Below are 22,401 nucleotides of genomic sequence, written 5' to 3'. Positions count from 1 at the left end.
TTCAAAATCACCATCACAGGTGTCCCCTTCATTTCTGGATTGTAGTTCATTCCAGATATAGTCAAGTTGACAAGTGAGAATAGCCAATAAACATCACAACACATACACACACACACACACACACTCACACACACACACACACATACACACACACACTCACACACTCACACACACATATACACACACAGTCACACACACATACACACACACTCACACACACACTCACACACATACACACTTACACACTCACACACACATACACACACACACACGTTTATAACTACTGTTTATAACACTTATAACTAAAACTTATACATTTATACATATATGTGTATATAGAGACCTAATCTTACTTCAGTTTTACCTTTGGTGCCTGGCAATCCTGGATGCTTCCTCTCGATCCTTAGTACATTACGCACATCAGGAGAACAGCAGGCCTTAGGAAAGCCTCTATTGATCCTGTAAATGGTCGTCCTGTCTTGATGCTGCCAGAGAAGGGTGTGGCTTGCTGACTTGAATAAGAGGAGTAATCTGTAGAACCCTCTGTTATGACCCTTTAGCATTTTCTCTTCTTAAAACAGCGGTTGGGTCTTTTCACAAACTCCTGTGTGACTGAATTACCTGTATTCCCTTCTTCATTTTTGATCCAAGGTCAGGGTGACGTGAGCCTTGGCTGATATGCAACTGTTATGCTCATAGCTCATTGTTAGCTTTTGTAAAGGCTACAAACTCTTAAAAGCTACTCTTTGTGGTGTAGTTTTCTCTGATATTAAGTGTGTGAATCACCACGAGTGATAAGTGCACATACCCATGTTACAAATACCCTCATCTTCACCATTCTGCAAAGTTTATTACACTTTGCTATGGGTCAGAATACTTGTGTCCCAAAAATCTGTGTTGAAACTCAGTTCCCACTGTGGTGGTATTAAGAAGCCAAGGCTTTGGGAAGAGATTAAATCAGAGTGGAGTTGGTGTCTTTGTAAAGGATGTGGGAGATGGCTGCCCTGTGACTGAGCAAGGCTCTGTCTTATAAGCAGTGCCCAGCCCTCATTGGTACCAGCTCTGCTCCGCATCAGGGCCTCGGACTTGCCAGCCTCCATAACCATAAAGTTCCCTCTAACTCCACACACCTAAGGTGTTTTATCATAAGAAGAGACAGACACATTCTTTGTTCTCAGCCATTTGCCATCCCCTTTCTAGTAAAAACAGCTACTTTCTCATGTCTATTATTGTAAATTAGGTTTCTTTCTTAAAAAAAAAATCTTTCATGTAAATGAAGCCATATGCTTTTGTGTTTGGTCTTCTTTTGTTTAGCATAATAATGAGTTTGAGTCATGCCATCATGTGATCAGTAGCTTATTGCTTTTTCTTACGATATATTCAGTAGAATGTAGTATGAATATACCACAATTAGCTTTTTTTTCATTCCCCTGCTCATGGATTGTTCTTGGATATCTTTCTTTGTGGCCATTCTTACTTCTGGGGTTAATATCTAGGAACAGTCTTTCTGGGATATAAATTTCTTTATATGTATGAGAAACTTTGAGACAGTTTTCCCAGTGGCATGGGATTCAGTAAGATATTCAATATCCTCTGCCATGTGGTGTTTAATTGTGACTATCATTGTACTGTCCCCCTGTTTAATGCATGTACAGTTTCTCTGAGAAAGTGTTTCTCTCAAGCAAGTGGCCATAACAAGCAGGAAAGGTAGAGGGTAAAACAGGTGTGCGTGCTAGAGAATGACCATCCCTCTGCATGCTTTATCTGCCACAAAAACACACATATGCACACACACACATGTACACACACAGACACAGACACACACAAACACACACACAGACACACACACACAAACACACACACACTGTTTTTCTAATTACCAGAGGACTATTTGTCTTAAAGTTTGGAGGGAGTTTCTCTGAGAGATTTTTTTTTCCCCTTAGGGTTAAAATGGTGATAAGGAGAAAGGTTAAAAATTGAAATCCTTCTTTTTACTCAAACTAAGACAAGCTAAACAATAGTCCTTATCCTTTTCTGTCATCTAAAGCACACCAAGGATGCAAGAGGAAGGGAAACGCTGTGCTTGCACCCACAAAGCTGGGGTATAACCCACCCTTTAGCTTTAAACTTTATCATCAAACCAAGTATCTTGCATTCACTAAAGTGTTTGCTGAATTAAATCTATTACACGCAAATGCTCATATTATAGTACAGACAGCAGCAGATCTATGTACAACCTTTCTGCTATATGCACACATAAAATCACATTTACCAGATGGTCAATAATTAGTAGGGCGTTACAGCAGAAACCCTTTATGAATTGACTAACTAGCCGATAGTTCGGACAAAGTTCAATGAGATCATTAGATGATTGAGATGGTCTTTGTAAAAGTGTGCCCTTGTTTTTTCCACTGGCTTTCTGAAGATAAGAGTTAAGCATTTTTGTGCACCTTTCTGTGTAATCTTGCCTTCAGGATTTGTGCTGTCTTCCTTGGTGTAAATGAAGAGCTCTTTAAGTCCTTGCAGTACTAAACGTTCTCAAGGAAATTCAGAAAGCTCTGCTCCACTGCACTCAGTGTTCCTGCGCGGCCCCAGAGAGGAACTGAACAATGTTTTCAAGTGAAATGAAAAGGTCGACCAAACAGTCTTTTCAGATGTTCTACCAATCATGCCTTTAAAGAAACCGTCTTCAGGACTGACTGACTTGAGCTTGGGTCAGCACATTGCTTCTTCATTCCTTTTAGTTTTTGGAAGGGATAGAAAATAGAATTGTCCCCTGAATCTTGAAAGTCAGACTCAGAGTGGGTCCTGTGAGAAAAATCTTAGCCCGTGGGGGCTGAGGCAGGAATGGTCACAAGTTTGTGTCCAGACTAGTGTGTACCACGCGTTCCAGACAGGGCTAAGTAACAAAGTCCTCTCTAAAACGACAAATAAAACCAAACCAAAGAGGCACCCAGCCAAAACTCGGAAAATTAAGTGGTTCATACTGAAGAAGGAGGAGGAAGAAGAGGAAGAGGAGGAAAACGAAGAAATAATAAAAAAAGAAGAATCGTGTAAAAGAAAGGAAGAAAGAGAGAGAGGGAGAGAGGGAGGGAGGGAGGGAGGAGAGGAGGGAGGGAGAGAGAGAGAGAGAGAGAGAGAGAGAGAGAGAGAGAGAGAGAGAGAGAGAGAGAGAGAGAGAGAGAGAAGAAAGAGAGGCTGATTGATTCTCAGAGCAATGTGGGGCACAGGTGTAAACTGGTAAAGTTCCCGAGTGAAACCTTGCAGATGGGAACCTATCAACCTTAGAGCTCTCAGAGCTGGAGCTTGGCCGTTACTGTGGGGCTGTGTGCAATAGCTTTGATGTTGCCCTAACGACCCTGCCTCCTTGCAACACTTTCCTAAGTCACTGTGAAACAAGTTAGTTGCCTAACAGATTCATAATTTCGCAGGTTTCACTTTGCACCCTGAAGGTATTCACAGTAATAGAGCCCCTCCCCCGAGATTTACATTTCCTTAAAACATTTTCTTTTTAGGTTTTCCAAATTCAACACTAAGGTCTTTTTCTTTCTGGCGACATAAAAGTTAGCAACCCCTTCCTTCCGGAGCCCGAACAGAACTGCCAAGATCCTTAGCAGAGAAAGACCCTCACCAGCCACAGCAGTTTCCGGGCGATTCAGGGGTGGGATTTGGCACGCTCCGAAGGCGGGGCTTGGCAAGGTCAGGAGGCGGGGTAATTAATAGAAAAATAGCCTGAAAGAGGGCGGTGCCAGCGCGAGTCCTGTTGGTGAAAAGTCCCAGAAGTGCACAGGCTCGGTAGGACAACTTGCAGCCCTTCTCCCTGGATTAAGGTGGGTGCTGCGCGCGGCCACGGTGCTGCTCCCAGGCTAGGAGTGGGTGGGTGCAAGGGGCCGGTGGGTGGGTGGCAGGTGTAAGGCTAGAGAGTGGCTGGGCCTGTTTGAAAAGCCTTTGTTCCCTTTAGCTGTTTAAATGACCCCCCCCCCCCCATTTTTGTGGCCCACTCTAAATGAGAATTGTGCTTTTCTGTTCCTGCATTAAATTTTCCTTTCTCAAACTCCAAGAAGAAACTTGGGAACACGTGTCTTTTCATGTTTAAGAGATAGTTTTCTTATTTCTTATTTTCAAGCCCAAGTAGCATTCCCTTTGAAAGGGTCTCTTGATCTTGAGGGGAGGAAAAAAAAATACATGCAAGTTGTAGCAAGATGAGAAGTCACTGCGGTTTCAGCAACTTCTGTCCTTTCCCAGGGAGTAAAACCCTCCAGTGTCCCGGGTGACTTGGACATGCAGGCCTTTCAACTTGTTGAAAAGTTGTTTGCTTTTCTAGATTCTCCTGTGGTAGGCAAGAGAAATCTCTACAAGTCTTTACACTGGTACTTTTGATATCATATGACTTACAGGACTTAGCAGAGCTGCAGAGCATGCTCTGTTGTGACTGTAACCTGATGACCAAAGACCTGAGGGTGCAGCCCTTGGGCAGCTGCTCCCCAGAGCCGCCCTCCCCTGTGTCCACTGTAGTCTGGCTGCACTGAGGCTGTAGGGAAGGTGCCTGGGACTCTGATCATGTGTGTATTTCTTTTCTTCCTCTGTTGCAGCCCTCTTTTCTGTCCTCACAACAAATGTGTTTGCTGCTTTTGATCCATTGAAAATTGAAGAGTCATGGCCTTGTGGCTGTGTGCCCAGATTTTCCAAGTTTCACAATACCGATGCAGATAGGGCAAACAGTTTTGAGAAGAAAAGAACTTTGCTTTTTCTTGGCTGAGGGCCCATGAGGAGAAAGAGGAGTATTTCTCAACTGCAGATAACACTGGGGCAAAATATGGCAACAGGAGTTACAGGAGAAGCTTCCAGGAAATGAGGTAACAGCACCCCACAATTCCTAGAATGGAGAGTAGAGCTCAGGAACTATAACAGGTCAGCGATGACAGGGCTCCAGAGACTGGCGGGGTCTCTAGTCGCCACTGTACCACCTGGCCTTATTTATACCCTACCCAAGCTTCCTTCCTTAAACGTAGAGGAAAATGGTTTCTGTGTCGGAGTCTTTCATCCCAAGATGTTTTCAGTCAACTGGTGGGCATCCCTTTGCTCTCTCCTGACAGCATCCTGGGTAGGTGTAGAGACCCTTGTGTGGTGGTGACTGTCCCGGGAGAGGGCCTAGGGCTTAGAGGGTGGACTAGCAGGCCAGGAGATACTGAGCTACAAACACTTTGGAAAGCAGAACCCCCACTGTTTTAGGATTTTGAGAGAAAGGTTTAGCCATCAGAACCCTGAGACTTGACCCTTGGCTGCTTTTGTTATCCGCAGCTTCCAGCTGTGACGAGGCCATAGCAAACTGTAGGTAGTACCCTCTACCGCTGCATCTTCTACAGGCCTCAAGTTCTGGTCCTCTTAGGGTTGAGGGTAAGAGGCTCCTCAGCCTTTGGCAGAGTTGATGTTCTAGCTCCTGGGCTTGGAGTAGGGAGTCTAGACATTGAGCAACTCGAGTTTCTGAGTTCAGCATCGGAGTTTCTACCTTTGGCTCTTATTGTCTTTGTCACCTCTATTTTACCTCATTTCTGCTCCAGTTGCCCCTAGCACCTCTCCACTGTCCTTCCATGGCTTTTGTCCTGCTGCCTTGGGACTCGGTGTTCTTCCTTGGCTTCTCAGGCAGGTCGCTGTGCTAGTGATGAACAGCACATGAAGTCAAGAAACTGGATGTGAGGTTGTAGGCTTGTAACCCTAGCCCTTGAGAGGCTGGGGTAGGCATGCAGTGAGTTTGAGGCTAATCTGGGCTACATTGTGAGACTCGCTCTCAAAAGGTCACATGTACACACTCAATATATAGACAATAAAAGGTTCTCAAGGGAAGGCTTTTGAAGCTGCCATGCCAGGAAGCAGCGTAGAAGGTGCCTCTATATTGGCTTACAAAGTAATCCAGAAAGAGTAGGTTGGCGCAGATCATAGCAGGCATTCATGAATGAGGGGAAGGGCTGTGTTCTCACCCACTCTGGCACGGCCCCTCATACACAGGATAAGCTGCATTCGCACCAATCACAGCAGTCCACCACATGCAAAGAGAGAACTGCTCAGCAGCTAAGCTCCCATTGGGCTGCCCTCTCATTTGTGGAAAAGGTTTTGAGGTTTCCAGAATTCGACCAGCTTGTGATGACTAAGCATCTGGTGCAGCCATGGCTGGGACAAGGGCTTCAGGAGCCAGGGATGTGCATTGGAAGCAAGCAGCTGTGGTCCTGTGTTGCTTACTTGAGGTGTCCATAAGGTACCCAGATGCTGGCATGACAGTGCTCCATCTGGGTGACTGACTGATGCTCTTGTGCATCAGTCATGTGCTGCGGGCAGCCTGGGATGTCTACAGCTGCCAAGAGGGATTCAGGTCACCCTGTCCACCAACACATTTGCTGACACACGAGAAAATAAATATCAGAAGGAGTGCTTACAGTAGGGACTTACTAAAATTAATAAGGATGTTAATAGTCTTTATCAGTGTTTCAATATGCTTCACACCTTAATATCCCTCAAGGGAGAGGAGGGTCACTCACTTGTCTTACAGGGAGGTCTGGTATAACAAGCCTGTTGAAAACCTTTATCTGATTAGAACACTGCTATAGCAGGAGCACCTTTATCCAGCACTCACCCAGCACTAGCGATTATTAAAGTCCTTCATAGCCACTTAGTGCATAAAATAAAGTCCTCTGAGGTAGGACTGTCCAGTATCATTTTTTAGGGTGTGGTGGTACATACTGTAAGCTGAACTTCAGAGGTTGAGGCAGGAGGATCAGGATTACAGGGCCAGCAGGGGCTACATGCTACATAGGAAAGCTTGTTTTACAGGTATGGTAGCTCAGTTAATTTGTACCCAGTAAGTGGTCTGTTGAAATCTGCTGGGACTGCGGGCTGCTTCTAGAGTCTGTGTGAACTCTGTTCTTTCAGGGCACAGCCAACTCCACACCAAGAGAGTGGGCGAGATGCCAGTCAAGATAAGGATCCTGGAAGGGATGGATGATTACAGGAAAACCCATCCTTGTAATTATGTGTCCCATGTAACTTATGATCAAATACCCTGTATTCCCAATTTTTCTCCTCCTCCTCCTTTTTCCTCTTTCTTTCTTTCCCTCCCTCCCTCCCTCCCCCCTTCCTTCCCTCCCCCCATCTTCCTACCTACTTACCTACCTATCTTGGACACTTCCCTAACAGCAAGCTTTCAGTGAGTTTGTTTTCTTTATTACACAGCCTTGCCGTTGCCGTTATTCTGGTTTCAATTAGGCGTAGCAGGCTCACGGCAAGGAGAAAAAGATCCAGAACTGTATTCCCTTCCTTTATGTGGTCAGGTCTGCCTATTTCTCAGTGGTCTTATCCTTACTCCCCATGATACGGTTCCCCTATACCTGGGAAGTGGGAGATTTCTGAGAGAGGAGGCTCATGGGCCCGTGGTGTAGACAGAATAGGGTCTGGGTACTGGCTGGTCTCCCAGAATCACAGGCCTGAGAAGTTAGTCCCCATCCCTGGAAACCGAGCAACCCCACGGTGTCAGCTTCAGGAGTAAGGTTTTCAGGTGCAGAAACCCCTCATTGCCTTTTCTTTCCAAACGCTGACACCTCTGCATTTCACCACTAACTGTTCTGGAAGGTTCCTGATTTTTCTCTCCTTCTCTACCACTGATTTCTGTCATGCTGAATGAACCCCCCCCCACCCCCCCCATAACCTTGCTGGACTTTCTGTTCCAGTGCTAATAAAGTTTTGTTCTGGAAATAATCACAGAGGCTTTTATTTTGAAGGTTATTAAATAGCAGAATTTTCTACTTCATAAACTTTGTGAGTTTTTTTTCTTTCTTTTTTCTTTTTTTTTTTTAAATTAAAGTCCTTGTTGTATTTCTTCAGATCTCTGTTCAGAGGCAAGGACCATAGGGATTCTTTATTAAGCTAATTAACTTTACAAGAGCTCGGAAGTATAGGGCATTTTACTGTGACTTTTATTCCCCCAATACCAGAGCAATAGCAGATATATTCAAAACTACAGAAAGTATTATCTTGCACTGAGATAACACACTGTGCTTTCAAGAGCATGAACTCATAGAAATGGATCAACTCACTGTCATAAGTAGGATTTAAAAATAATCTAGGGCACGATAAACCCTTTATTTCATGAATTTCATCCAAGTGTAGATAAAAACATAAAAAATTGCATCTGTGTTGAACATGTTCAGAAGGTTTTCCCCTCACTAATTTCTAAATAGTTCTGTGTAGCTACTTGTGTGGTGTGTATGCGTCATCAGGCGTGACCAATGGTGACCAGATGTATCTTAATGGTGCCCTGTTGCTGCAATGAAACTTTACTCAGACCAAAAACTGATTGTGAAGAAAAGGGTTTGCTTAGTTTACATTTTAGGATCACAATCTATAACTGAGGGATGTCAGGGTGGGAACTGAAGTAGAACCCACAAAGGCATGCCTCTCTCTTTGTCTCTGACTGTCTCTCTCTTTCTCTGTCTCTCTGCCTCTCTCTGTCTCTGTCTCTCTCATTTTTGTTTTTTTTTATTCAGCCCAGACCTACCTGCTTAAGGACAGTGCTGCCTATAGTGCACTGGACTGGCCCACACCAATGGACAGTTCCTTATAGACATGGCCACAGGCCAGTCTGGTTGTGGCAATCTTTCAGTTGAGGCTCCCTCTTCCCAGTGAATTTAGGTTTTGTCAAGTCGGCAATAAAAGCATGGGAAGTTAAATGGGAGGTGTGCTTAGACGGTACTGTAGAAGAGACTTGAGCATCTGTGGGAGGTGGTATCCAGAGAAAGCTTCTGAAGACGCAGGACCCTGGGGTGACTGTGGTTTCACTTAGACTACATGCAAGCAGCACAGTTTTATCTTAAGGAGACCATATTCAGAGTTTTCTTAGGAGGCTTCGGGTTTCATTATCATTAGAACAGTCAAGCATGGACCATGTGGTCTCTCTAGGAAGAAGAGAGAATGTACGGGGTGGGAGGGGTGTCCATTAGGCCAGCCACAAGTAGGCATCCAATTTTTAGTTGAATAAGGATGAAACAGAGTTGAGACATAGAAAGGCAAATGGAGCAAATCTTCTCAAAACATCAGCACAATGTATTATTAGCATGCAGGACATGATATTAGCAACCTGAGCTTGTGTCTCAGCTCCCATATTCTGTTTCTATGAAGTAGATAGCAATCTTTATATTCATAAACATTATGTAGAGTTTTTACAGTAATGTCCAAGGTATTGCTGGACACAACAAACTCTCACAAACTTAAATGTTTGTGGTGATGGGTTATATCATATTGCCTGCCCAGCAGCAAATGGAAGATAGATGTATCTTGTAGACTCAGTAAATGAAGGAAGTTTCTGGAGGCTACCAGAACGAATTTAAAACAGGAATGGACATCATGAAGATTAGAGCTGCTTAAGGAGTGTGAGAGAAGATGCATGCTTTAGGGAATGGATAAAGGCAGGGATCAGGGGTCAGAGGGCACCGGAGAAGGTGAGGGTCTCTGATATTAAGCCTTAGCCTAAATCCCCATCAGTTTTGATTTACTATGTTCTTTCTCCTGAGCGCAGTATACCTTTACCTCCTGGCTCCTTTTGTCTACCATTTATTTTACTTAGATGTTTGTTTGCTCTTTTGTTCATTTTGTTAGTTTGTTTGTTTAGTCTGTGCCTGTGCTTGCACACACTTCCTGATGTGTATGAATGTGTTGGACAACTTTCAGGAGATAATTCTCTCCTTCTACCACATAGCTTCCAGGGATTGAACTCAGGTTGTCAGGCTCAGGCTCAGCAGCAAGCATCCTTGCATATTGAGCCATCTCTCCAGCCCCTCAGTTTCCTCCTGACAGCTTTCACATGGATGTGAATACAGGATGTGACATGTATCTATCTGTCCTGCAAAGCTGGTCCCCTTCCCCTGGGCTCCTCTTTCCCCATGTACAGTTTCCTCACTGTGGGCTCAGGGGTCTGGTCCTGGGATGTTCCCACTGTCCTTTCTTCCTTCACCTGGACTGCTGTTACTGTGATGATGTTGGTATCATGAACTTTATTGAGCCAGGTTTTGTTGTATAAGCTTGTAGATTCAGTACTGGTGAGGCAGAGAGTTCATAGTTATTCTCAGTATATAGCAAATTAGAGGCCAGCCTATGATATTTGAAGACCATGCTGTCAAATGAACAAATAAATAAAGAATAAAGTATAAAAGTATGCATGGTCCCCCTGCCATTGTTGGCTACTATTATATTCATTTTCATTTTTTTTTGCATTTAAATCTGATAGTAAATTAGTGATAGATACTAATAATGTTTCTAGGTTTCTAAAGAAGAGCATTCAGATTTTTAAGCATCCCCAGTGACACAGCAGTCCTGCTGTGGGTGGAGCTTGGTACTTCCAAAGGTCCTGCAGTGACCACTGAGCTATTGATTAAACCTTTGTTCTTCCTGGTACAAATCTGCATTTTCTTCTATCTTTGGGGCATTTTGACTGTTTTTATGCTCTGCTCCAATAACTCTTACACTTCCTTTTAGCACTTCCTTGGTATCTTCATCTTTAATGATACAGATCTAGAGGAATTATTATTCTGTTTATTCCAGAAATAATTCTGCTTTTAGTTAATGAACTAAATTATTTGAAACAAGATTTCACCCTGTAATGTGGGCTGACCTGAAACTTACTGTGTAGCCGAGGGTGGTCTTAAACTCCCAATAGTTGTGATTACAGGAGTGAATCTTGTGCAAGGATACAATCAGTTCCCTTGTAAACAGTGCATGATGTATATGTGTTTCAAGGACAATGAAGTTAGTGCTGTGATGTCAGGATGCCAAGTGACCACCAAGTTACCTGAGGTGTTCCCATCTCCCTCTTCTTGTCTACAGTCATTTGAAGACTGAGACCAAGATTGGAAGCATGGCCGACCTGAGGCAGCTCATGGACAATGAGGTGTTGATGGCCTTTACTTCCTATGCAACGATCATTCTTGCCAAGATGATGTTCATGAGCTCTGCAACCGCATTCCAGAGGATAACCAACAAGGTAAGACTTCAGAGGTGATAATTCCTTACTTTTAAGGGTTAAAATTTTGGAAACACAGCCTTGTCGATTTCTATTCTGATCTATCTATCTATCTATCTATCTATCTATCTATCTATCTATCTATCTGTCTGTCTATTTATCATCTATCTATAATCTATCTACTTATCATCTATCTATCATCTATTTATGTGTCTAACTATCAAAGCTCTATCTGTCTATCATCTAACTATCTATCTGTCTATCTATCTATCTATCTATCTATCTATCTATCTATCTATCTATCATCTGTCTGTCTATTTATCATCTATCTATAATCTATCTACTTATCATCTATCATCTATTTATGTGTCTAACTATCAAAGCTCTGTCTATCATCTATCTATCTATCTATCTATCTATCTATCTATCTATCTATCTATCATCTGTCTATTTATCATCTATCTATAATCTATCTACTTATCATCTATTTATGTGTCTAACTATCAAAGCTCTGTCTATCATCTATCTATCTATCTATCTATCTATCTATCTATCTATCTATCTATCTATCTATCATCTGTCTGTCTATTTATCATCTATCTATAATCTATCTACTTATCATCTATTTATGTGTCTAACTATCAAAGCTCTGTCTATCATCTATCTATCTATCTATCTATCTATCTATCTATCTATCTATCTATCTATCATTTATCTTTTATAGCTCATTCAGTAGCAGTGTGCAGTGCTATGCTATGAACAGAGTCTGAAATGGGCTGGCTTAGGTGCTTCCGATGACCCGAGACTGTTTTGCTTGCAAAATGGCACCACTAATAATGGCATTGTTATCAATCTCAGGGAAATAAAGCCTGATCTTGAGGGAAACTGAAAGAGAGGGGACAAGCAGCTGCTGAAGCCAATGTGGTCCTTTGACAATGTGGACCTCTGACAATGTGGTCCTTTGACAATGAGGACCTCTGACAATGTGGACCTCTGATAATGTGGTCCTCTGACAATGTGGTCCTCTGTCAATGTGGACCTCTGACAATGTGGTCCTCTGACAATGTGGACCTCTGACAATGTGGTCCTCTGACAATGTGGACCTCTGACAATGTGGTCCTCTGACAATGTGGACCTCTGATAATGTGGTCCTCTGACAATGTGGTCCTCTGTCAATGTGGACCTCTGACAATGTGGTCCTCTGACAATGTGGACCTCTGACAATGTGGTCCTCTGACAATGTGGACCTCTGACAATGTGGTCCTCTGACAATGTGGACCTCTGATAATGTGGTCCTCTGACAATGTGGTCCTCTGTCAATGTGGACCTCTGACAATGTGGTCCCCTGACAGTGTGGACCTCTGACAAAGTGGTCCTCTGACAATGTGGTCCTCAGATAATGTGGTCCTTTGTCAATGTGGTCCTCTGTCAATGTGGACCTCTGACAATGTGGTCCTCTGACAATGTGAGCCTTTGTCAATGTGGACCTCTGACAATGTGGTCCTCTGTCAATGTGGTCCTCTGACAAAGTGGACCTATGACAAAGTGGTCCTCTGACAATGTGGACCTCTGATAATGTGGTCCTCTGACAATGTGGTCCTTTGTCAATGTGGATCTCTGACAATGTGGTCCTCTGACAATGTGGACCTCTGATAATGTGGTCCTCTGACAATGTGGTCCTCTGTCAATGTGGACCTCTGACAATGTGGACCTCTGACAATGTGATCCTCTGTCAATGTGGGCCTCTGACAATGTGGACCTCTGACAATGTGGACCTCTGACAATGTGATCCTCTGTCAATGTGGGCCTCTGACAATGTGGACCTCTGACAATGTGGGCCTCTGCTACAGAATGTCACAGAAGGGGAGGCTTAGATAACAGACATATTTATATATTCCTCATGGCTCTGCAGGGTGGCAACCCCAAGATCAAAATGCCAGATCTGATGTCTAATGAGGGACAGGTTACTGATCTGCATGAGCTGTCCTCTCCTTGTGCCCATAGTAGTTGAAAGTAAAAGAGGGAAGCAGAGGGTTGGCTCTGTTTCTTTCTATAAAGTTTCTTTCTATAAAGGTTATGAGGGGCCCACCCACATAATCTGATGCCAGGGCTGCACCTTCAGACACCATCACACTGGGAAACAGGCTTCAGCTTGCACATTTTGTGAGGACAGAAATATCGGTTAATAGCAGTAGCTCTCTCAGCACTGCCTACCAATGAACGATGGGACTGAGGTGAGAACTCACCTTGGGAAACAGGATGTAGCTCAGTGGTAGGGTGTTTGCCTGTAGTGCCCAAGTTCCTGACTTCAGTTTTTTAGCACAACCCCTCCCCAATTTAGATCGGTCTAACACCCAACTTTGGGTACTTTTCATTGTGTTTTGTTTATTTCTTTATTTAAAATTCACACGTTAGCCATTCAGCGCAGTCCATCCAGTGAGGTCCATCCAGTGAGGTCCAGGCACTCACTAGAGGGTACCCTGAGGAACAAGGCCAATAGACCTGACCTCAGGAGCTAACTCTGTGTCATGTCTCTGCTCAGCGGTTCTCTTTAATATCTCTATTTGTAATAAATGCTCATATATTAAGAAAAATATTATAATATTTATGAGATTTTTTTTCAAGCTAAAATCAAAACTACTTTTATAGTTTGTGTTTTTCTTTACTATAAATTATTAAACAGTACAGCCTACTTAAGTATATCTTAAATGCATATTTCAAGTTTCAGGGGATGGGGGAAATCATTTCAAACAGCATAGTAATTATAGGAAGAAATCCATGAACAGATGCTCCCAAACATGGGGACCTGGTTGCTCACTGGAATGCATTTCATCTGCTTCTGTGTTCCCATGTTAGTCAACAAAAGGGTTTATGCACTAAGAGGGGACAGGACATTTCCACATGTCCATGATGTCAGAATACTCTCTCCATCTCTCTCTAACTCCTGCTGCTTGCCTGTTTTGACAGCCTTGGACAGTAAAGGCATTACTTGCTGAGAGCGGAGTACCTGGAATGTTGATACACCTGAAGGAAGGTGTGTCAGCAGCCCTGTGTAAAGGACGCCAGGGCACTGTGTTGACAGTCTGCTGGGGCTGGGGCTGGGGCTGAGGATCATATCTCTCTTCGATTTTACTTCCTTGCTAACTATTTTTCTAATTACCTATTTTATCATTATTTGTGTGTGTGTGTGTGTGTGTGTGTGTGTGAGAGAGAGAGAGAGAGAGAGAGAGACAGAGACAGAGAGACAGAGACAGAGACAGAGAGACAGAGAGAGAGACAGAGAGAGACAGACAGACAGAGACAGAGAGAGAGAGAGAGAGAGAGAGAGAGAGAGAGAGAGAGAGAGAGAGAGAGAGAGCATATGTGCATGTGTGTGCAGGTGATCTTGTGGGGATCAGCTCTTTCCTTCTGCCGTGAGCTCTGGAGCTTACCCTCCGGTGGTCAGGCTTATGCAGCTCTTTTACCCACAGAGCCTTCTTACAGCCCCCCTTTCAGGATTTTTATATCCAGCCTTTGCTAAACGTATTATTCCTGCTGCTTTTAAAAAGTTTTCATGTTGATGAAGATTCAGGTTTTAACCGCGCTTGTTCCTGCTTCCTCCTCTTGTGTCTAATTTATTGATCTATAGATTCTATCCATAAGGGTCAACCAGGATGCAGGTGTTTCTTTTATTAAAATTCAAATTACTGGGGCTGGTGATATCACCCAGTCAGTAAAATGCTTGCCACGCAAGCACGATGGCCTGAGTTCTGTTTTTAGTATCTGAATTAGAAATGCCAGATATGGTGGTATGACATCATAATCTCACCAATGAGGAGATGGAGACTGGAGGATTCCTGAGGCTCGATGGCAGACAGGCCGTCCCACTCTGGGAAGCTCTGGGCTACTAAGAGGAGATGTCTCAAAAGCAAGGTTAACACTATTTTCCAAATGAAATGAAACTTGAATATCCAAGGCCCCCCGCATGTACATACACCCATGTATATATGCATCTGTGCTTACATATGTACCTACAAAAACACACGTACACATATACACATTCCCAAATGTAAACTACTAAATAGGTAAATACCCCTACTGCTTTGTCATATTTCACAATATTTGGAATTAGGGTGCTCATTTTGGTTTGTTTATGTTGTTACATCGATGCTAGTTGAGCCTAGGGCCTTGAGTTCTATCATCATGCTATCCCCAGCACAAGTGAATTTTTTGGTTGTTCTTTTTCCAATTTGGAATAGGTTTTTGCCAACCCAGAAGACTGCGCTGGCTTTGGCAAGGGAGAGAATGCCAAGAAACTTGTTCGGACTGACGAGAAGGTGGAACGCGTGCGCAGGTAAACCAGTGTCTCTGGAAATTCCTCACTCAAGAATCGTGGTCATGGAGTCCAGCCAGGATCTCAGGATCTTAGAGACTGAGTGAGGGGGGGGAGTGATTCAGTTAATCTCTGTAGTAGGTGTAACAACTACAGCAAATTAGGTACATAGAGTTCTCCACATGGTGTTACAGTGACTCTTGTCAGTAATTTTGTTGCAATTCTAGACTTTATTGGGGTCAGTGGCTCTGCTCTGTTTACAGATACATAAAGATAATAGTATGCAGGAGACAGAGCACGGGCATTAGATTCTTGCAGCTGTGTTATTTTTCTCTCAAATTCAGATGGTCAGTTCACATAAAACATCAAAGATCTTTTGCAGAAGAGTTAAAATGTGAAAGTTGAAACCTTTCAGAGAAATGGGAATTCTTCCTTCTGCTTTTTTATCTATCTGTCTGTCTGTCTGTCTATCTATCTATGTATCTATGTATCTATCTATCTACCTCTATCATCTATACCTATCCATCTATCCATCTATCTATCTATCTATCTATCTATCTATCTATCTATCTATCTATCTATCTATCATCTATCTATCTATCCATCTATCCTCTATCTAACCTATCTATCTATCTATCTATCTATCTATCTATCTATCTATCTATCCATCTATCCTCTATCTAACTTACCTATCTATCTATCTGTCTGTCTGTCTGTCTGTCTGTCTGTCTGTCTGTCTGTCTATCTATCTATCTATCTATCTATCTATCTATCCATCCATCTATCCTCTATCTAATCTATCTATCTATCTATCTATCTATCTATCTATCTATCTATCTATCCATCTATCCTCTATCTAACTTATCTATCTATCTATCTATCTATCTATCTATCTATCTATCTATCCATCTATCCTCTACCTAATCTATCTATGTATCTATGTATCTATGTATCTATGTATCTATGTATCTATCTATCTATCCATGTATGTATGTATGTGTGTATGTATCTATCTATCCTCTATCTATCTTTCTATCCATCTATCATCAATCTGTCCATCCTATCTATCTATCTATCTATCTATCTATCTATCTATCTATCGGACTGCCTATCTATCTATTTATCTATCATCTATCTATATCCCTTTGTCTCTGAATGTCATTTGTAGCTTTCACATTTAGTATGTTGCTAACCCAACAGGTACTAAGGAAAGATAAACCAGATTTCACCCACACAGCTCGGCAGTACCATTAATATGCTTATTTCCAAGGCACCTGTGACTATAGGTCTGAAAGTATGTTCTTCATCTTTGTCATAAAGTCATGTAGTGTGCCAAGTTTTTATACAGATATATAATGTGAAATTTAAGTAATAGTTGCCCCCTTTCCATAACAGGTGGAATAGCTACATGCTGTCTTCCCAGTTACCATTTTCTTGTGCTCATATGAGCTGAACCATTCCAGTTGTATTTGAGCCTGTGATGTTACAGAACTATAATGCATCAGGGTCACGTTATAGACACTAAGCAGTTCTGTGATGGAGACTGAAAAACGTAAATGTAACAGGCACTTGGAGAGATCGCAATAAAATAGAGAGCAAGGAGTTTTCCTCCTGCAAATGGGATGTCAGATAAACGCTCTAGATCATGTTAGCATCATCTCTTCTTGCTTCTCTGGGAAAGTCTCAGAGGCTCTTAGGAAATCTAGAGTCTCTCCAGTCATGGGGTTTATGTCTCCAGATGATCCTGGGCCTGTGTTCTTATACCCATGCAGGCTTCCTAAGTTTGAGTTTTGTTATGTTGGATGTAAAATCAACTCACCCCTCAATTCTTCCAACAAATCAATTGAAACACTATGGACAGCAATAGAAAGGAGTCTGTGGAGGCCTCTGGGAGTTTTTACTGTGCACTACAGACATTTATCCAGTAAGAATATTTTTCTCTGGAGAGGAAATGAGCGCTTGATACTTGAAAATGCTCACTTCTGGCTCTACAGGTTTTGTGCTGGGTAGTCATTCCTCTTACGCAAGCCAGTCCTCAACGGAGGCTGTGCCAAATATATGCATCTGAAATAGTTTCAGGACAGAAGATCCAATGTGAAAACCTCAGATTGTGTCAAGTGTTATGATGAGAGAGTCAAGCTTAGAGAGAGGTGTCGGGAACTTTGGAGGCATTAAACCATTTTAAAGCTTTATCTGGTCTTTCTTAGTTGCTCTTTGACAACAGACAGTTGCATCAACCGATGCTAATCACGACTTTCTAGGGCTAGAAAACATTAACAACATCATGGTGGCATCATTAGCAAGATGGAGAGGAACATTCACACCTTCTACACAGCTTTAAAAAACAATTTTATTTTGAGAGATCAGATTCTCTTTACCATTTATCCTGTCTGCCATCCTTACCCTCCTGTGGATACTTCTAGAGGAGAAATCTATAATCTAGTCTGATGCTCTTCTTTTCGGACTACAAATAAGTGTTGCTGATGTTTAATGCTTTAGCTTTGGGTACCTAAGGCCAGTGTGCAGCGCGCCCCCTGGTGGTCGGAATCTGAACTTCCAGTGTAGCAATAGGCAACCTTCTACAGAAGGGCCAATGAACCTATTTTCAGCCACATGTTTCTGAAATTTGGAGAATCAAATAAAATACGTAAAATAATTTCAAAAGAAAATTACAGAATCTTCTTTTTCTATTTTTTGTTAGACTTTCCTCTTCATTCTTTCAACATCAATTTAAAACCTGTTGCTATTTCCATAATCAAATGGTAGGGCCTGATTGTGGCTACCCATGAAATGGAAGCTGTCCTCGAAGGTATTCAGAAGATTAATACATGTACATAGAGGACAATTAGCTCTGAGCTTAAAGTAGTATGTGTTGACATGTAAAGAAATGTAACTCAGGGCCAGTTACCTGGGTTCAAACCAGTGGTAATTGGACAAGACTAGACATTGACTTATCTACTTAACCCTATTTCACCTAATTCTGAGAGGAATTCAAGACCACAGTATCACAAGATAAACAAGACCTGAAAGGTAATCATGAAGGCTAGAAAATAATATGGGTTGTTCTAAAGAACTTGGGTTTGGTTCTAAGGAAACATGAAGACTCTATAACACACCATCTTCAGAGGTGGAAAGCACCCTTCCTACAGTGTGTTCTGTGGATGTTGAGTGACCAGAGTGCGAATTCTGTCAAGAAACTGAGCTGTGAGTTAGAGGTCAACTAGACGATGCCCTCTGTGGCCCCAATTAATGAACAAAGCAGCCACTGGAAGGTTCTTATCTTGCCCCTACCTTCCTTGGGATGAGATCAAAGATCTTCAAAGAAGATATGAGATCAACATATGTGTAGTAATCAGTGAATACATGGGGAGTAGTCTGTGCCTGTGATGGGGTGGTGGCATACAGGAGCATGTCCCTGTGGCCTTTAGAAATAATTCATGAAGGAAGAAATGATGAGAAATTACATTAATTTGAGAAATTAACCTTGTAAGAATTAACCACGCCACCGTATTCTTACTTGGAACCAGAGTCCTGTCTGAGCAGAGGGCATTGGGGAAATGGGGTTGTACACCCTTCACACACATCATCGTTGGTCACACCTTGATAATTCATTTAAAACAATCAGGGCAACTACAGTCCAGGTCAGAAGGGTGCTAAAAATCACAAGGATCTTAAATGAGAGTGTGGCCTCCAGAGAGTGTGGGGAGGTCTTCTAGAGCATGGGGCATCGGGAATCAAATTAGGCAGAAAGTTTCCTGGGAGGAAGTTGGGAATGAAAACCCTGATATGCTCTGAAATAGAGGTGAAGGGCTGGGGAGATGGCTTACTCAGCAAACTGCTTGTCCTGCAAGCAAGCTGGGAGGGGTGGAGCAAGCTCATGGTTCCAGCATTGGGGAGACAAACATAGGAAGATCCCTGGGGCTCACTGGCCAGTCAACCTAACCAACCCTGTGAGTTCCAGTCCAATGAGGCAACTTGTCTTAATATAAAAAAAAGTGTAAGTTGATGGTCTCTGAAGAGCAATGGCAGAGGCTTTCCATTGGTATCTTTATGCATCAGCATTCACTGTGTACTCTCAAGTGCATTTAAGGAGGACCAAAGCAGGAATCAGCTCTCCATTCCCCTTGGCTTGTTTCATGGGAGAAGTGGGATACCCATGTCTAGGTATTCTCCAGGCCTCTTATAGCCTTATGTTGTCATGGTTTTTGTCTTGAGCTCTTAGGGAAGGCAGGAAGAGAGGGACAGGAGCTACCACCCAGAGGTCATTGTGCATTTATGTCAGAACAAGCAGCAACATGAAAACAAGCCTTCCTGTTCTGAGATGCCTAGCAGTAGTTGCTGAATCTACCAAACAAATTCTAGGCTGAGTTGTCTATCAGTTACTCATTCTGTGCTTAATAAAGCACACTGCATTCAATAATTAGTCACTTAAAACTTTTCAGGTCAACAGTGACAGTATTGTTCATAACACTCCAAGTCAGAAAAGCCTACAGTACCACAAGCCAGAGGGAAAACTCTGACTGGAAAAAGTTTTCTCTTTACTTCTAATGATAGTGCACAGATAAACTTTAAGGAATTATATTCTTTTATTTCTTTTTTCCTCTCTCTCTCTCTCTCTCTCTCTCTCTCTCTCTCTCTCTCTTTCTCTCTCTCTCTCCCTCTTTCTCCCTCTGTCTTTCTCTCTCATTTATTCTGTGGTTTGAATATAGAATGTGTGATATCTGCGCGATATCTCCCATATCTCGGAGGATAGTTCTGTGTTTTATCTGGATATGAAAGAACACTAGATTTGATGCTGGTTTATATAAAGAAATTTCTACACAAACACTCTGAAGTGAAGGAGGAGTTCTGATACAGATCATAAAAGAAAGAATATTCTTCATTTGGGAAGAAAAAATTTTATCAAAAGAAACTTCAATTGCAAAAGTGATACTTGTACTTAAACGAATGATGTGTGTTTTTCTGGATAGATGCTATTTAGATATTCTAGCAACAACAAACTGCTTTTCCAAGATTAAAAAATAATCAAAATGAAATGGTCTAAATAAAAACGACATTAGTAAGGAAGCAAGGGAGCTGGGAAGCCACAGTGGATTCTCCCTTCAGAATGTAAAGATCCATTAGCACTGCTGGGTGTGGGGGATTCACACCTGAAATCACAGCACTTGTAGGCAGTAAAGGGGAGTTGTGAGTTTGAGCAGAGTCTAGCTGTATGTATAGCAAGTTTCAAGCCACCCTTAGCTAATCTTGACTCAAACCCAATCCAACCTAACCCAGACATTCATTAAGACTATTTTGTTTTGGAAGAGACGGCAGGATCCATGCATTCTCACTGATTTTGATACCTATGGCATCATCTTCTCTCACAGAGCCCACCTGAATGATCTTGAAAACATCGTTCCCTTTCTCGGCATCGGCCTCCTGTACTCCCTGAGTGGACCAGATCTCTCTACAGCCCTCATGCACTTCAGAATCTTTGTCGGTGCTCGGATCTACCACACCATTGCCTACTTGACTCCCCTTCCTCAGCCAAACAGGGGCTTGGCGTTTTTTGTTGGCTATGGAGTTACCTTGTCAATGGCTTACAGGCTGCTAAGGAGCAGACTGTACTTGTAAAGAGAATTGTGATCTTCACCATCTAATTGATTCTTTTTTTAAAAAAATTCTATATTTTCAGTGGATTCAAACACTTTCTGAGGTTTTAATGTGTGAAAGGAGCAGAGAAATTAGGAATCAGGGAAAATTCAGTTTAAAGACTAGCATCAGTAGGCTCTATTCTTTTGTATTTGGGTTAGAAATTTAATATAATCAGCCTTAACTATGTTGTCTAACTCCTAAAGTACTTTGTTATAAGTCTTGATTTCATCATAATTTTTTACATTTGTCTATATTTCCTATGGTGCATCTATAAAAAGTGCACACACCTATGTGAAACCTGGGTTTCATTATAGCTGAAGTAGACACATAAATTAAAAACATTACAAATGAAATTGGTTTGTTTTTTCTCTTTTATTAATGTGTATAAAGGTGTGTCTTTGTATGCATGAAGTGTGTGTCCTTGCAGGCATCCACAGAATCCCCTGGACCAGAAGTTGGTAACTGACCTCAAGTACTCTGGAAGGGCAGTATGTGCTCTTACCTGCTGAGCCATCTGTCCAGACCACATTTGGTTTTAATTTTACTATTTTTCAACAACAACAACAATAACATCAAAAACACAATCTATGGAAAGGTTGAACAACTGAATAGCAAACTTCTCCACACCTTTCATGTTGATTTACTGGGTTTTTTTTAACACCTTGTCTCCTATGATTTGGCCATTCCTCAGGTTGTGTTTTTAGACCATGGGAATGTTGGTTGCAGACACCAGGCTATTTTTTCCTAATCTAGATGTTTCTTCAGTGAAGTAGTTTGCAATATTTAATATCCATTTGTAGATAATAGGAAAAAGGGATATTTAAATTTTATACATTTTGAGATCTGAAAACTATGTATAAATGTAGAGCCCACTTAAAGAGAGATAAAGTGCTTAATATTACCTACTTTAGGTTAAAATTTAAGTAATAGTGGCATGTCAGTTCAGAATAGTTTCTAACTAAATTTTCAATTCACAGGAGAAGCTGTATGTAAAAGAAACATTTATTCTCCATATGCAATTGTTGTCTTGGAGTATTACTGCTAAATAAGCTTACCCTTTCTAAATCTTTCTGTATTCTAGCTGTTTCAACTCAGCCATGTTCAGTCAACCTCCTCTCCAAGCTGACTGATTCAATCTGGCTTCCCTCAGTTTCTCAATAAATTGATTTGCTTGGCCTCAAACTAACTCTGGCAATTTGTTCTAAACTGGCTCCTTCTTATTCTCTGCCTTTAACTGCCTTTGATGGCCTGCCCTGACCTACGTGAACTCAGGAATGAACTCAACTTTACTGTTCTCATTTCTATGACTCCCAACTCACTGACTCTCTCCCTATACAGCTCTTAAATAGTTAGGTGTATTCTATATATGACTTATTCTGTCAACTCTTTCTCTGCTTCATCACTTTGTCTGCCCCTCAATTCAATGCCACTTTCAAACATGGCCACTTCC

The 22,401-nt window shown here is 42.1% G+C and overlaps 1 protein-coding gene across 2 annotated transcripts; it reads left to right on the top strand.

The window, feature by feature from the left end:
- Positions 1-3,694: 3,694 nt before the first annotated feature.
- Positions 3,695-21,304, top strand: Mgst1 (microsomal glutathione S-transferase 1). 2 transcript variants are annotated; one of them, XM_021164725.3, is made up of 5 exons: positions 3,741-3,830; positions 4,593-4,856; positions 10,867-11,023; positions 15,241-15,335; positions 20,684-21,304. In XM_021164725.3, exons 2-5 carry the CDS (start codon positions 4,852-4,854, stop codon positions 20,928-20,930), a joined length of 504 nt encoding a protein of 167 aa, XP_021020384.1. In that variant the 5' UTR covers positions 3,741-3,830; positions 4,593-4,851; the 3' UTR covers positions 20,931-21,304. The 2 variants fall into 2 exon arrangements, with proteins under 2 accessions (XP_021020385.1, XP_021020384.1); XM_021164726.3 differs by lacking the exon at positions 4,593-4,856 and having other exon boundaries at positions 3,695-3,830.
- Positions 21,305-22,401: the final 1,097 nt, after the last annotated feature.

This window comes from Mus caroli, unplaced genomic scaffold (assembly GCF_978045245.1).
Source record: "Mus caroli unplaced genomic scaffold, Mus_caroli_1 scaffold_7, whole genome shotgun sequence".
Lineage (NCBI taxonomy): Eukaryota > Metazoa > Chordata > Mammalia > Rodentia > Muridae > Mus > Mus caroli.
The sequence above is the reverse complement of the archived record's forward strand: the minus strand, read 5'-3'. Positions and strand labels throughout refer to the sequence as shown.

Coding starts and splice junctions, on each gene's coding strand:
- Mgst1 (XM_021164725.3), top strand. Junction 11,024..15,240: donor TCCAGAGGATAACCAACAAG/GTAAGACTTCAG, acceptor AATTTGGAATAG/GTTTTTGCCAACCCAGAAGA. Junction 15,336..20,683: donor AAGGTGGAACGCGTGCGCAG/GTAAACCAGTGT, acceptor CTTCTCTCACAG/AGCCCACCTGAATGATCTTG.